At 48.2% G+C, this 13,663-nt stretch overlaps 1 protein-coding gene across 6 annotated transcripts in view; it reads right to left on the reverse strand.

The window, feature by feature from the left end:
- The window catches only part of TMEM260 (transmembrane protein 260), an 81,734-nt gene that overhangs the window by 4,767 nt on the left and 63,304 nt on the right, over positions 1–13,663 (reverse strand). For 2 of the 6 annotated variants that reach the window (XM_084835556.1, XM_084835515.1), the window contains 6 exons: positions 12,017–12,188; positions 9,751–9,899; positions 8,504–8,680; positions 7,058–7,111; positions 5,292–5,382; positions 3,437–3,686 (listed from right to left, as the gene is read on the reverse strand). In XM_084835556.1, coding sequence (XP_084691682.1) covers positions 3,437–3,686; positions 5,292–5,382; positions 7,058–7,111; positions 8,504–8,680; positions 9,751–9,899; positions 12,017–12,188 — 893 coding nt within the window. Of the gene's footprint in view, positions 1–2,271; positions 3,687–5,265; positions 5,383–6,621; positions 6,782–7,057; positions 7,112–8,503; positions 8,681–9,750; positions 9,900–12,016; positions 12,189–13,663 lie in introns of those variants that run through there. The other 4 variants (XR_014787944.1, XM_084835534.1, XM_084835524.1 and 1 more) reach the window with 4 other exon arrangements.

Genomic DNA, 13,663 nt, shown 5'->3' on the forward strand with positions numbered 1-13,663 from the left:
CTAGAAATAACACCAAAAAAAGATGTCCTCTTCATCATAGGGGATTGGAATGCTAAAGTAGGAAGTCAAGAAATCGCCGGGATAACAGGCAGGCATGGCCTTGGTGTACAAAATGAAGCAGGACAAAAGCTAATAGAGTTTTGCCAAGAGAACATGCTGATCATAGCAAACACTCTTTTCCAACAGCACAAGAGGCGACTCTACACATGGACATCACCAGATGGTCAATATCGAAATCAGATTGATTATGTCCTTTGCAGCCAAAGATGGAGAAGCTCCATACAGTCAGTCAAAACAAGACCTGGAGCTGACTGTGGCTCAGATCATGAGCTGCTTCTTGCAAAATTTCGGCTTAAATTGAAGAACGTCGGGAAAACCACTAAACCGTTCAGGTATGACCTCAATCATATCCCTGATGAATATACAGTGGAGGTGAGGAATAGATTTCAGGGATTAGACCTGATAGACAGAGTGCCTGAGGAACTATGGACGGAGGTCCGTAACATTGTTCAGGAGGCAGCAACGAAATCCATCCCAAAGAAAAAGAAATGCAAGAAAGCCAAGTGGCTGTCTGATGAGGCTTTACAAGTAGCTGAGGAAAGAAGGGAAGCGAAAAGCAAGGGAGAAAAGGGAAGACATACCCAACTGAATGCAGAGTTCCAGAGAATAGCAAGGAGAGACAAGAAGGCCTTCTTAAATGAACAATGCAAAGAAATCGAGGAAAACAACAGAATGGGAAAGACTAGAGATCTCTTCAAGAAAATTGGAGATCTCAAGGGAACGTTTTGTGCAAAGACGGGCATGATAAAGGACAAAGAAGGCAGGGACCTAACAGAAGCAGATGAGATTAAGAAGAGGTGGCAAGAATACACAGAAGAACTATACAGGAAAGATCTGAATGTCCCTGATAGCCATGATAGTGCGGTCACTGAACTTGAGCCGGACATCCTCGAGAGTGAAGTCAAGTGGGCCTTAGGAAGCATTAGTAACAACAAAGCTAGCGGAGATGACAGTATTCCAGCCGAGCTATTTAAAATCCTAAAAGATGATGCTGTTAAAGTGCTGCATTCAATATGCCAACAAATCTGGAACACTCAACAGTGGCCACAAGACTGGAAAAGGTCAGTTTACATTCCAATTCCAAAGAAGGGCAACGCCAAAGAGTGTTCAAACTACCGCACAATTGCGCTCATTTCACATGCCAGCAAGGTGATGCTCAAAATCCTACAAGCTAGGCTTCAGCAGTATGCGAACCGAGAACTACCGGAAGTACAAGCTGGGTTTAGAAGAGGCAGAGGAACTAGAGATCAAATCGCCAACATTCGCTGCATCATGGAGAAAGCAAGAGAACTCCAGAAAAACGTCTATTTCTGCTTCATTGACTATGCTAAAGCCTTTGATTGTGTGGATCACAACAAACTGTGGCAAATTCTGAAAGTGATGGGAGTACCAGACCACCTTACCTGTCTCCTGAGAAACCTGTACGAGGGTCAAGAAGCAACAGTAAGAACCAGACATGGAACAACCAATTGGTTCAAAATTGGGAAAGGAGTACGACAAGGCTGCATATTGTCACCCTGCTTATTTAACTTATATGCAGAGTACATCATGAGAAATGCCGGGTTGGATGAATCAGAGGTCGGAATTAAGATTGCTGGGAGAATTATCAACAACCTCCGATATGCAGACGATACCACCCTAATGGCAGAAAGCGAAGAGGATCTAAAGAGCCTCTTGTTGAGGGTGAAAGAGGAGAGTGCAAAAGCTGGTTTGAAACTCAACATTAAAAAAACGAAGATCATGGCATCTGGCCCCATCACTTCCTGGCATATAGAAGGGGAAGAAATGGCAGCAGTGACAGATTTTACTTTCTTGGGCTCCAAGATCACCGCAGACTGTGACTGTAGCCATGAAATTAAAAGACGCTTGCTCCTTGGGAGGAAAGCTATGGCCAACCTAGACAGCATAGTAAGAAGCAGAGACATCACCTTGCCGACAGAGGTCCGTCTAATCAAAGCTATGGTTTTCCCAGTAGTAATGTATGGCTGTGAGAGCTGGACTATAAGGAAGGCTGAGCGCCGAAGAATTGATGCTTTCGAACTGTGGTGCTGGAGAAGACTCTTACGAGTCCCCTGGACTGCAAGGAGGTCAAATCAGTCAATCCTAAAGGAAATCAACCCTGAGTGCTCATTGGAAGGACAGATAATGAAGCTGAAGCTCCAATATTTTGGCCACCTAATGCGAAGAGAAAACTCTCTGGAAAAGACCCTGATGCTGGGAAAGACTGAAGGCAAAAGGAGAAGGGGACGGCAGAGGATGAGATGGCTAGATAGCATCACGGATGCAATGAATATGAACTTGAGCACGCTCCGGGAGAGAGCGCAGGACAGGAAGGCCTGGCGTGCTATGGTCCATGGGGTCACGAAGAGTCGGACACGACTGAACGACTGAACAACAACAACAACAACAACAACAACCAAGGCCTAGCCCCAGCACTTGTTTGTAATGCCATGCTCATTGGCTCAGCCCTGATTCAAAGAAGTTAATACTATGAGTTTGTAAATAGCTCATATACCTTACCATTCAGTAACCAAAGCAAGTTACCAAATACACAGGACTAAGGAGCATGGACTTGCAGATGAGGTAGGCTAAGCGGTATTTGTCGCTACAGCAACGAGGCGCCAGTGGATGAAATGCATCTGCCACATTAGGGGTGCGCCGCAGAGGACCTCTGCCGACACCAGATCAGTGGTGGAAGGAGAGCAGTCTGTGAGGATGGGCTCAGAGAATGCCGAAGTTTAACGATGCACTGCGTGAAGAAGGACTTCCTTCTGTCTGCCCTGAAACTCCTGCCAATCATAGGAACATTGGAAGCTGCCTTACACCAAGTCACACCCCAAGTCCATCTAGCCTGGTACTGTCAACGCTGGCTGGCAGCAGCGGCTCTCCAGAATTTCAAGCAGGGTTTTTCCCAGGCCTACTTGGAGATGCCGGGGATCGAACCTGGGACCTTCCGCCTGCAAAGCAGGGGCTCTACCGCTGAGCTACCGCCCCACCCCAATCACCTTCACTGAATGACTCCAGGTCCTAGAATTATAAGCGAGGAAGAAAAATGTCTACCCGCTTTCCGAACCTCATACGTAATTTTATATGCCTCTTATCATTTCATCCTTTTCTTTTAGCATTCTTCTCCCAAGCTAAGAAGTACTACGAGTAAGCAGCATATACCAGCGTTCCCCAACCTGGTGCCCTCCATAAACATTGGACAGTGGCTCCCATCATCCCCAGCATGATGGGATCTGTCATTCGACACATCTAGCAGGCACCAGTTGCGGAAGGCTGACAGATACCTTTGGGGATTTTTCCAAGAGCTCATTCGGTTCCACATTGTGCCTGCAGGTCACACAGCTGTCCTATGCACGCTGCCTATTCCCACCTCTCTTCATTCTTCTCAGCTCCCCAAGTTCTTTCTTCAGATGCTTCACGGCTTGCAAAATACTGCTCTGCTGGGGATCATCCTCAGCTTTCTCCACATAAAGGAGGAAGTGTTTGATGGTTTCAGAGAGCAGCATTTCTGGGTCTTCCCTTTGTGGGTGAAAACGCAGCATCCTCTCGCAAGCTATCGCATAGTTTTTGTGCCAGTTCACAGGGTGAGTTTCATGCATGCTTGTGATTTCCTTGTACAGCTACAAACAAGAGAGAGAGAGAGAATTCAGTTTTGAAGGTGTTTCCAAAATATGTGCAGAGAAACTCCAGAAATGTCTTACATTCGTACGACGCGCCCTAATTTTTCTGCAATTTTGAACAAATACTCGCTAAAAAAAAGGGAGGGTCAAGCTAGACACATAAAGCATCCATAAAAATGAAGAATATTTGTACAAAACTGCAGAAGAAAAAAAAGTTATTTGAATGAATATTATAATACAATAACAATGCAATCCTATGCATGTCTACTCAGTGATAAGTCCCACTGAGTTCAATGGGGCTTATTCTCAGGTAAGCGCATATAGCAGGAGTGGCCAGAAGGTGGATCTCCAGGTGTTTTGGACTTCAGCTTCCAGAAGCCCCTGCCAGCATGGCCAATGGTCAGGAATGCTGGGAGCTGAAGTCCAAAACACCTGGAGATCTCCTCTCTGCCCATCCCTGGCATGCAGGATTGAAGTCTATCCAGTTTCATGCTTGCAACTTATGAAGCCTCTGACAATTATTGGCTAAGGTGTTTCAGTGGCAGCCACTGGCTAAGCTTCTCTGATGTCAGCGGAAGACTGCCCAAACAGAGGGACCTATGGAGGAGGAGGAGGAGAGCAGCCTAGGAAAGGAAGAGACAGGGGCCTGCTGGATAAGCAAACAGAGTTAGGAAAGGAAGAAATGGTGATGCAGAGGGCAGATCAGCAGAGAAGCCATCTCAGAAGATGGAAAACTGGGAGTGTGAATGAAGCGTGAAACCATGCAGAGCCGAGGTGCTGCTCTAAGCTGCCATCGCTCAGCATCTCAGCTGTGAAGTGGATGCCGCCCCGGCTCCTTTCCCCTCTCTGCCCAGAGACTGTGAACACAGCCATCCGTCCTGTGGCGAAGGGAGTCGGGGGACATGGCCAGGCGGCTGACGGAGCAGGGAGGCGAAGGCAGCCACAATGGCCTACAAAGAACTGCAGGGTGGCTGGGGGCGGGAGGGGAGAGGCCATCCCAGAGCAACGTTCTGTGGCAGGAGGGATGGAAGCAGCCCCAAGCTCAGGGTGACTTTATTCTGTCACATCAATCGCCTGGAGGATTGGGATCAAAAGGCAGGGCAGGAAGCCATCGAACAAACTCACAAACAGAAGGGGCGGAGTCTTCTGTTAATCCAGGGGTGCGGAAGCTCAGCCCCAGGGGCCAAATCCAGCTATCTGGAGTTCCCCTCTTGGCCTTTCCCCCAACGAGAGGTCATTAGGCCAGCCTTCCCCTACCTGGTGCCCTCCAGATGTGTTGGACTGCAACTCCCACCATGCCCCAGCCAGTGGCCAAGCACATCTGGAGGGCGCCAGGTTGGGGAGGGCCGCATTATGTGGTCTCCTGGTTTTTTGTGCAGGTTTTCCCCCTATTCTGCAAGGTTGAAATGCCTCTGCTATGGCTTCGGTCCTGGCAGTCAGAGCCTTAAGCTACAATATGCTGTTATCTTGGCCCTGCCCCCTTTGCCACTGGCCCCACCCACCACTGGAATGCGGCCCCTGAGAGGTTCTCTGAAAGGAAATGCAGCCCTTGGGCTGAAAGAGGTCCTGCACCCCTGTTCTGATCCAACAAGCAGGAGTGCCTACGTCATAAGCCAACGTGTACAGCTGTGCTTTCACATCTGCAGACATGGGAGCGGCTTCCGCAAGTTCAAAAAGGAAGAAGGCCGTCTTCATCCTGGAGAAATGGAAGCGGGTAGTGCGTTACCAACATGGCAAGGATTCTTTGAACACATCCGGCACCCATCAATGAGTGCGGATGGATGGATGGATGGATGGATTTCTATACCACCCAACAGCTGAAGCTCTCTGGGCGGTTCACAAAAACTAAAGGACGTTGATGCGGAGGAAGAGCTTATCTCCCCGCACTTTAAGACCCAAGATATACAGGACCGTCACATTTGTGCTTCCCCAAGGCACACTCCAACCCCACCCTTTAACGTTTTGCTGAAGAAACTTAAAAGGCAGGGCCAGCCGCGCTGTGCCTAAAGCAGTGGGAAATGGGGGCTCCGATTTCAGGGGAGCTGTGCATCCATTCTGGGTTTCAGTCAGAGACAGCCAGAACTCGGAAGGAGCTATCCAAGGTGCTGGACCCATTTGGGGGATAGGGTTCAGCACTTTGGACAGCTCCTCTAGAGTTCTGACTGGTTCTGAGTCAGAATGGATGCACTGCCCCACCAAAATGGGAGCCACCAGCCTCCACTGGCCTAAAATGAGAACAAAACGTGGAAAACACGCATGCAAGACGCAGACTGTGATGGCAGTAACAGGTCAGGGCTAGTCAAAGGAGGCCTTTAACATGGATCTCCCTGACCTGGTGTCCTCCAGATATGCTGGACTACAGCTCCCATCACCTCCAGCCAGCCCCATGCTAGTTGGAGATGAAGGGCGTTGTAATCTGATACATCTTGAGGGTTAGGATTAAAGGGTTGTTTGCAGGCAGGGAGGGATTTACCCAGACACTGTTCCTGTCCCATGGCAGGACACAAGTTCTGCTTCCTAGATTTCTCCCCTACCCTCAATGTGCCAATGGAACAAGCAGCACAAGAACTGCAGAAAGGCCAGCAAAAATGGGGGGGGGGGTCTTCAGAGCCTTTCTGAAGACTTGCAAAGAAGGGGCCTGAAGAACCCCTGATGGAAGCTGATTCTAGACATGTGGGGCCACTACTGAGAAGACCCTCTCCCTTGTACGCACCAGCCTAACCATCCTGGCCAGTGAGCAAGTGAGAAGGGCCTCTGCTGATGACCTCAGAGTACAAGCAGGCTGGTACGGGAGAAGGTGCCCTTCAAGTAACTTGGGCCCGAACCATTTAAGGCACTGAAGGTTAAAACCAGCACTTGAAATTGGGTTCAAAAATGCACTGGCAGCCAGTGCAGCTGGTGCTGCATGAGCTGACTGCCCAGCCCCCAACTATACCTGGGTGGCCATATTCTGCAGCAGCCAAAATCTCTGAACAGTCTTCAAAGGCAGCCCCACGTAGAATGTGTTGCAGTAGTCCAGCCTGGAGGTCACCAGAGCCTGAATAACCGAGGCAAAATCCTCTATCTCCAGATAGGCTGGTAAGCCAGTTGCGATCCTAGGCTGGTAAAAAAAATACTCCTGGCCACTGCTACCACCTGAGCTTCCCCAGTTAGTGTCGAGCCCAGGAACACACCCAAACGGCACACTCGATCCTTCGGGGGGGCGCAGCCCCATCTAAGACCAGATGCAATCCTCTATCCAAATTCTGCAATTCACGGTGCCACAAAGGCAAGGGTGGACAGTTGGGCGCTCCCTTTCCCCTGAGAACTAATTCAGACAGGATGACGTGTAGATGGTTTTCCTTAGGGGGCCGGGGGCGGTCGGCTCTCACCTGGCTTGCCACATCTCTTCGTTTGCTACCGACTCCCACGAAGACGCATCAAACCTTAAAAAGGGAAGACAGGAGCTGCTGTGCTTGGCCAGACAGCGAAGGCCACAACAAGGCCAAAATGGCAGATGATTAAACAGGGGCCCATGTGATGCGTGCTCTTCCCCATTTCGGAGGAGTGTCAGGGGAGCGGAAGAGGCCTGGATCCAGTGGATGCAAAGCCTCATCAGAACGGAAGAACGTGAGGAGACTGGTGCTGAATCAGACCACAGGACTACCTAGTCCAGCGTTCTGTTCAGAGGCCAATAAGCTGCCTCCCCTGATCCACTCCCGACACGTCCCCCTTTTGCTGCTGGAGCCCCGATGGTGGGACAGCAAGAGCATTGGGGGATTCCATGCCCACAACGGGACGTCTCTCAAGGGCAGGCCTCCCTCCTGGCCCACAAACCTCCCTGTCTGCAGGTAGAGAGGGAGATCTGCTCTATCCTATGCAGTGATGTGGGGCGGAAAATTGTCCAGCGCTTTATTTTTCCATGGCAAAAATTCCCGTTTCATAAGCTCATTGAGTAAAAATGAGTGGATGCCAACCGAAAATGTAATACTAGGCAACCTTGGCAGTTTCAAAGCTGTAACTGATGTTTTCCAGGTGATTTGCCCTAGGATACGTACATGTCACTGAGATACACATTTGTCTCGGGGGGGAAAAGGCCTTCTGGGGAACCCTGGGGGACCAGATCGGGGCCTCAAGTGGGCTGCATTTGAGATTCTGCAGCCCTGCTTTGGAGGCAAAGGCAGCCGCTCGGACCGAGCTCAGAGGAGAACTGCTCACACAGCCCTGCCAGCAAGAGAGGCGAAGGTGCCGCTTACGTTTTATAAGCCCCGAGTTCCATCCTACCCAATTAACGTCCACCACAAAAACACAGCGCGAGGTCTTAGGGGCAAATGTCTCATGTGCGCACATGGCAGCAAGATGCCGAGTGGGGCCGGGGTTGCCTGCACAGGGGCCGGGGGGATGCTCTCGTAAGGAGAGCGAAGAGAGCCTGGCCGTGCCGTCTTACAGGAGGGGGCTACGCAGGAGATAAGCCCTTCCCTGAACAAGGGGAGGGGCTGCGGAGCCAACCTCATGGCTCAGGGACTAGGGCCCAGGGAAGTCAGAGGGACTGTCGCTCGGTGGCAGAGCCCCTGCTTTGCATGCAGAAGGTCCCGGGTTCGATCCCCGACATCTCCAGGTAGGGCTAGGAAAGAATCCCTCCTGAAATGCTGGGGAGCCATTGCTGCCAGTCAGCGTTGACAGCCCTGGGCTGGGTGGACCCAATGGTCAGACTCAGTCTAAGGCAGCTTCCTACATTCCTAACTCGTATGCTAGGCCAGACGTAACGGCATCTGTGCACTCTTCCTCGTCCAGCTTCGCAAACGTTTACAAGCAGCGATCCCTTCTGTGCCTCTCACCTCCCATACTCCTCGCTCCAGGTATAGAGATTCCTGGTGCGATCAGCCCACTCTCTGGGGTCAAAGGGCGCTTTTGAGGGCACCAGCTTGTCACAAGAGCCCCAGGGCCAAAGGGAGTAGTCTGTCTTCCAGGTGGGGTCACCTTCGTGGAGCCCAATGCAGGCAAAGGTTTCTTTGCTGTAGCAAACAACAAAGCAAATAAATAAACAAACATACAAACAACAGGCAGCCGGAGCTGCACAATCAAACTGGTTCTGGGTAGCAGCAAAAGCAACCAGAACACTGGGAGCACTGTTCATTTTTGTGTATGGTTGCGGTATATGATCAGACAGACTAGAGCAGCCTTCCCCGACCTGGTGCCCTCCAGATGTTTTAGACTTCAAGTCCCATCAGCCTCAGCCAGCATGGCCTTATTATTATTAATAATTTTTATGATTATACACCTTTCTCAGAAAAAGACTCAAGGTGTCTCATAACAGGGATTAAAACATACAAAAAATTAAAACAATTTAAAATAGCTAAAAACAATTAATGATAAAATACCAAGACCTGATAAAACAACTGACATTAAAAGCCTCATTGTACGCTGTCAAATACCTGGAAGTAGACAAAGTCTTAACCTGGTGCCGAAAAGATGGCAATCTTGGCACGAGGGGGGTCACCACCAAAAAGGCCCTCTTCCTTGTTGCCGTCCTCTGAACCTCCTAGGAGGAAGCACTCACAGGAGGGTCTCAGATGTTGAGGGTTGCATTTGGGTAGCTTCATACCAGGAGAGGCACTCTGCCAATGGACAGGAATACTAGCAGTTGTCATCCAAAACATTTGAAGGGTACGAGGTTGGGGAAAGCTGGATTAAAGTTTGGGCATTAGGGTACCTCCTTACCTCTGGGCTCCCTGTGTGGGGTGCTTCTAGGCCCAGACTCTTCCACAGTTTAAAAAACTGAAGCAGTTGTCAATGTACACAAATTGCCCTGGTGACTGGTCTGGGAATATCCAACGCTGTAGTAGCGTTGAAGCTATGCAGGGGCTGGCTGGGTCCACTTTTGGATGGGAGACCACCATGAATCCCATCAAAGCTGCTCCAAGTTCCACACAGAAGATCTGGTGAATAAAGCCACAAATTGCAAAGGGCTTCTCAACAACAAGGAAGCCCATGTGGGAAATCTCTTCTTTGGCCTGCAGGACCAGACACTAGACAAGAGCCAAGGAGACGTCAGGAAAGCTATTATGCGAAAAGGAGCGCTTACTGTTTATTTACGTTGAGAAAATGGTGGAGATTAAATGTGATTGTTCCGTCAGGTAACAGCCCTTCCACAGGATTCCAACGGTTCCCAGGAAAGATGACGTCAGGCAAATGTTTAGCCAACTTTGGTAAGTACCAATGATAGGTCATCATCTAGTGCAGACAAGACAAGGTGACACTTCTGTTTTATTTCTTCGAAACATCTACACACCACCCTTCATCCAATTTAGATCCCAGAGTGGTGTACAACAAAATATATATCAATGGAAATAATAAATATATGTATTAATCAGTCAATTTATTTTAATCAGCCACTTACCATATCTAAAGTCATCTCTAAGTGGTTTGCGGAATCAGAAATTAAAATACATCATAGTAAATACAACAGTTAAAATGTTTAAAATATTCAGAACCAAAGCTAAAAGCACGACAGTCAATAAACAGACTGGCTGGGCAGCACAATCATTCAGGGAAAGCTTGGGTAAAGAGATGGATCTTTGACAGGTGCCTAAAACACGCCACAGTTGATGCATATAATAAAACAGTAATAAAAATGAGAAAAGACAGCAATTAAAACCATTACACAGGCTAAAGCTTAGCACTTTAAAATGCCCGAGTAAATAAAAATGTTTTAGCTTGGTGCTGAAAGGTTAGGAACATGGGTGCCGGGACAGCCTCTTTGCAAAGCCAGGGTGTCATCACTGGAAAAGCACTCTCCCTTCCGGTTGAAAAATGTACCTCCAACAGAAAAGGCAATTAGAGGAGGACTTCAGCAGGTGGCTCTAAGACATGGGCAGGCTGCTAGGGAAAGAGGTGCTCCTGCAGGTGTTTAGGTCCCAATCTGTTTAGGTTTAATAGGAAGTATGAACACCTTGAACTGGGCCCAGAAACTAACAGGGAGCTCATTAAGTCCTTCTGAAATTGGTGTAATCCGAGTCAAGCTGGCTGTACTGCAGCCATATTCTGTACTACTTTAAGCTTCTATTTATTATTTTTATTTATTTCATTTCTATACTACTGGGCGCAGTAGCCGAAGCTCTGAGTCACCTTCAAGGGTAGCCCCACGTATAATGCATTCCAGTTTTGCAACCAGGAGGTTACCAGAGCATGGCCGTGACAAGAGCATGACCATGACAAGATGCTCCCTTCCACGAACCAGCTGAAGCTGGGAAAAGGCACTCTGTGCCACCGAGGGCGCCCTAGGCTTCTAGCAACATAGCTGGATCTAGGAGCACCCCCCAAGCTGCAAACCCATTCCCTCAGGGCAAGTGTAACCCTGTCCAAAACAAGCTGAATTCAGGTGAAAATTAAGACACTGCTTATGAGCTTTCCCCATCCTAAACATGACTGATAAATAAATAAACATACATAAAACCTGACAGTGAGGCTACCTTCCCATGCACACCTATCTGGAAGTAAGCCCCGATGAATACTGTGGAACTTACTTCCAAGTAAAATGTATATGGGACCACGCAGTTATTTCTTTTTTACTGAGGTTCTTTTATTTGTCTTTTATTTTTATTGTTTGTTTTCCTATTGGATGTGTTTTTAATTGAGGAGATTTAACGTTTTCATTGTAACTTTGTCATTTTTCCTAAATGTTATTGTTAGCTGCCTTGAGTGCTATTTTAGTGGAAAGGTGGGATATAATCTTTAATCATCATCCTCCAGCCAGAGTTAAGCACTTAAGAGGTCATACTGATTTCAGTGGGAGAGATTTAAGCATGTGCTTAACTTGTCCACTGAAATCAATGGGACTCCCACGTGACACAAGCCCTGAGTTGATATTCCTCATGGCAGCCGAGTCCATACACATATAACTGAAATACACACATATTCTTCTTCATGTTTCCTCTGCTGTCCCCTACCTTGATTACTAGTTTCCTCTGTTGATAGCTTAAGAGATTGCAAGCTCCTCGGGACAGAGACCTGTCCTCTGCAAAACTCAGTGCATGCTGATGGCAGTAGATAGATAGATAGATAGATAGATAGATAGATAGATAGATAGATAGATAGATAGAAGAAAAAGAGTTGCAGATGGGCAGCTGATCCTGAGAAAGGCATGCCTGGCAGGTTCATAGCAGAAGCAAGATTTGAACTCGGGGCTTCTGATTCACAGATTAGCCTCTGAACCTTCTCCAGCCTGCTGCCCTCCAGATGTGCTGGAATGCAACTCCCATCACTGGCCATGCTGGCTGGGAATGATAGGTGTTGCAGCCCAGCACATCTGAGGGCAGGAAAGCTGCTATCTGAGCTCACTTTCAACCTACCTCTTGGTCAACTAAGGTAACATCAGGTCTGATTCCCTCGCAGTAATGAAGGTAACGAAGCGAATTCCCGGGCAGGTCTCCCCTTAGCAAGACGACGGCATCTGGAGGCATGGAGGACAAAAGGTTCCGCGCGAACCGGTCAACGACATCGTTACGGCTGTGGTCACAGACACTGAACAAAGAGAGGCAATGGATGAATGAATTCATCAATATGTCCCTTTCAGATATGCGCCATTGTTTCCCAGGGAGCCTTTCCCAGGTAGCTCAGTGAGATATACAGCAGTCTTTGGGAGTGAGAATCCAAGGAGAGGGCCAGTGACTGACAAGCACTCTCACAGTAACGACAGGCCATCGGATAAGCTCAGGGTGGCGCAATGGAGAAAGAGTGCTTGGGCTGGGCATGAGCACCCGAGGTTCAAAACCCTCCTCGGCCATAAATTAAAGCAGGGAAGTCTTGGTTTGCCATGATAAGCTAAGGGGAGCCCCTACGTTCAGAGGGAGAACACCCCTGAATACCAGATGCTGAAGATGGACATACGGGAAAGCTATCACTTTGGTGCTTTTTCTGCCAGCTTCTGGAGGTATCCGTGTGGCTATTGCAGCATTCCCCAGCCTGGTGCCCTCCAGACATGTGGCACTACAACCCCCAGTATCCCCCAGCCAGCATGGCTGCTGTAGTCTAACATATCTAAAGGGCATGAGGTTGGGGAAGGCTGGGCTGAATTATATGTTGTTCTCCTCCTCCTCCTCACTACTGATAGAAAACTTTCTTATCTATAGCCAAAACAGTACAAACCACACCAGGGATGCCGGTTTTGCACATGTTCAATCATTTTATTTATTTTTTACATTTCTATACCGCCCACAGCTCTTTGGGCAGTTCACTGCCATCGTGAGTCTGTTCTGCCCTGTTTCCTGCTTTTTTTCTTTTTTTTTTAAAGATACATCGAAGTCTGAACTTAAATGTACACATTTCCCCCCACGAGGTACATCGTAAAAGCATTTCCCCCTAAAATATACATTTTTGTACACATTTCCACCTAAAATACACATTTTGTATGCGTTTCCCACTAAAAAATGCATTTTTGTACAGATTTTCCCCCCCCCTCCACAAATACGCATTCCTGCACATACTGCCCTCTAAAATACACATTTTCTGTTTGTAATCTTTGAGCTGGGAACTGCATCCCAAAATATGGAGAAGTATGCAGTCCAAAGGATAACTGCATTCCAATTCATGTATTAGTCCAGAAAGTGAGCATTAGATTGGTTCATTTAAAAATGTCTAAACCACAAACAAGAGGAAGGTACCAGCACGCTCAGGGTATCCCCAAGGTCTGCAGAAGTACAAAACAATATTTAGGAGGGGAAAACTCTAAAGTAGGGTGTGTGTGTAACTTCAAAACAGACCAATGGAGGACTCGGCACACTCCTCCATTTTTATAATTTTTATTACAGCATCACATTTAGGGGTTCTAAATGGAGCAGTGTGGTGTAGTGGTTAGAAAGGTGGACTAGGACTGAGGAGTTGTTGTTGTTGTTGTTGTTGTTCAGTCATTCAGTCGTGTCCGACTCTTCGTTCAAATCCTCAGCCAGCTGTGAAGCTTGCTGGGTGACCCTAGGCTAATCACTGTCTTTCAACCTATT

Source organism: Heloderma suspectum, chromosome 1 (genome assembly GCF_057233095.1).
Source record: "Heloderma suspectum isolate Gila_16-S chromosome 1, 16-S_ref, whole genome shotgun sequence".
Taxonomy (NCBI): domain Eukaryota; kingdom Metazoa; phylum Chordata; class Lepidosauria; order Squamata; family Helodermatidae; genus Heloderma; species Heloderma suspectum.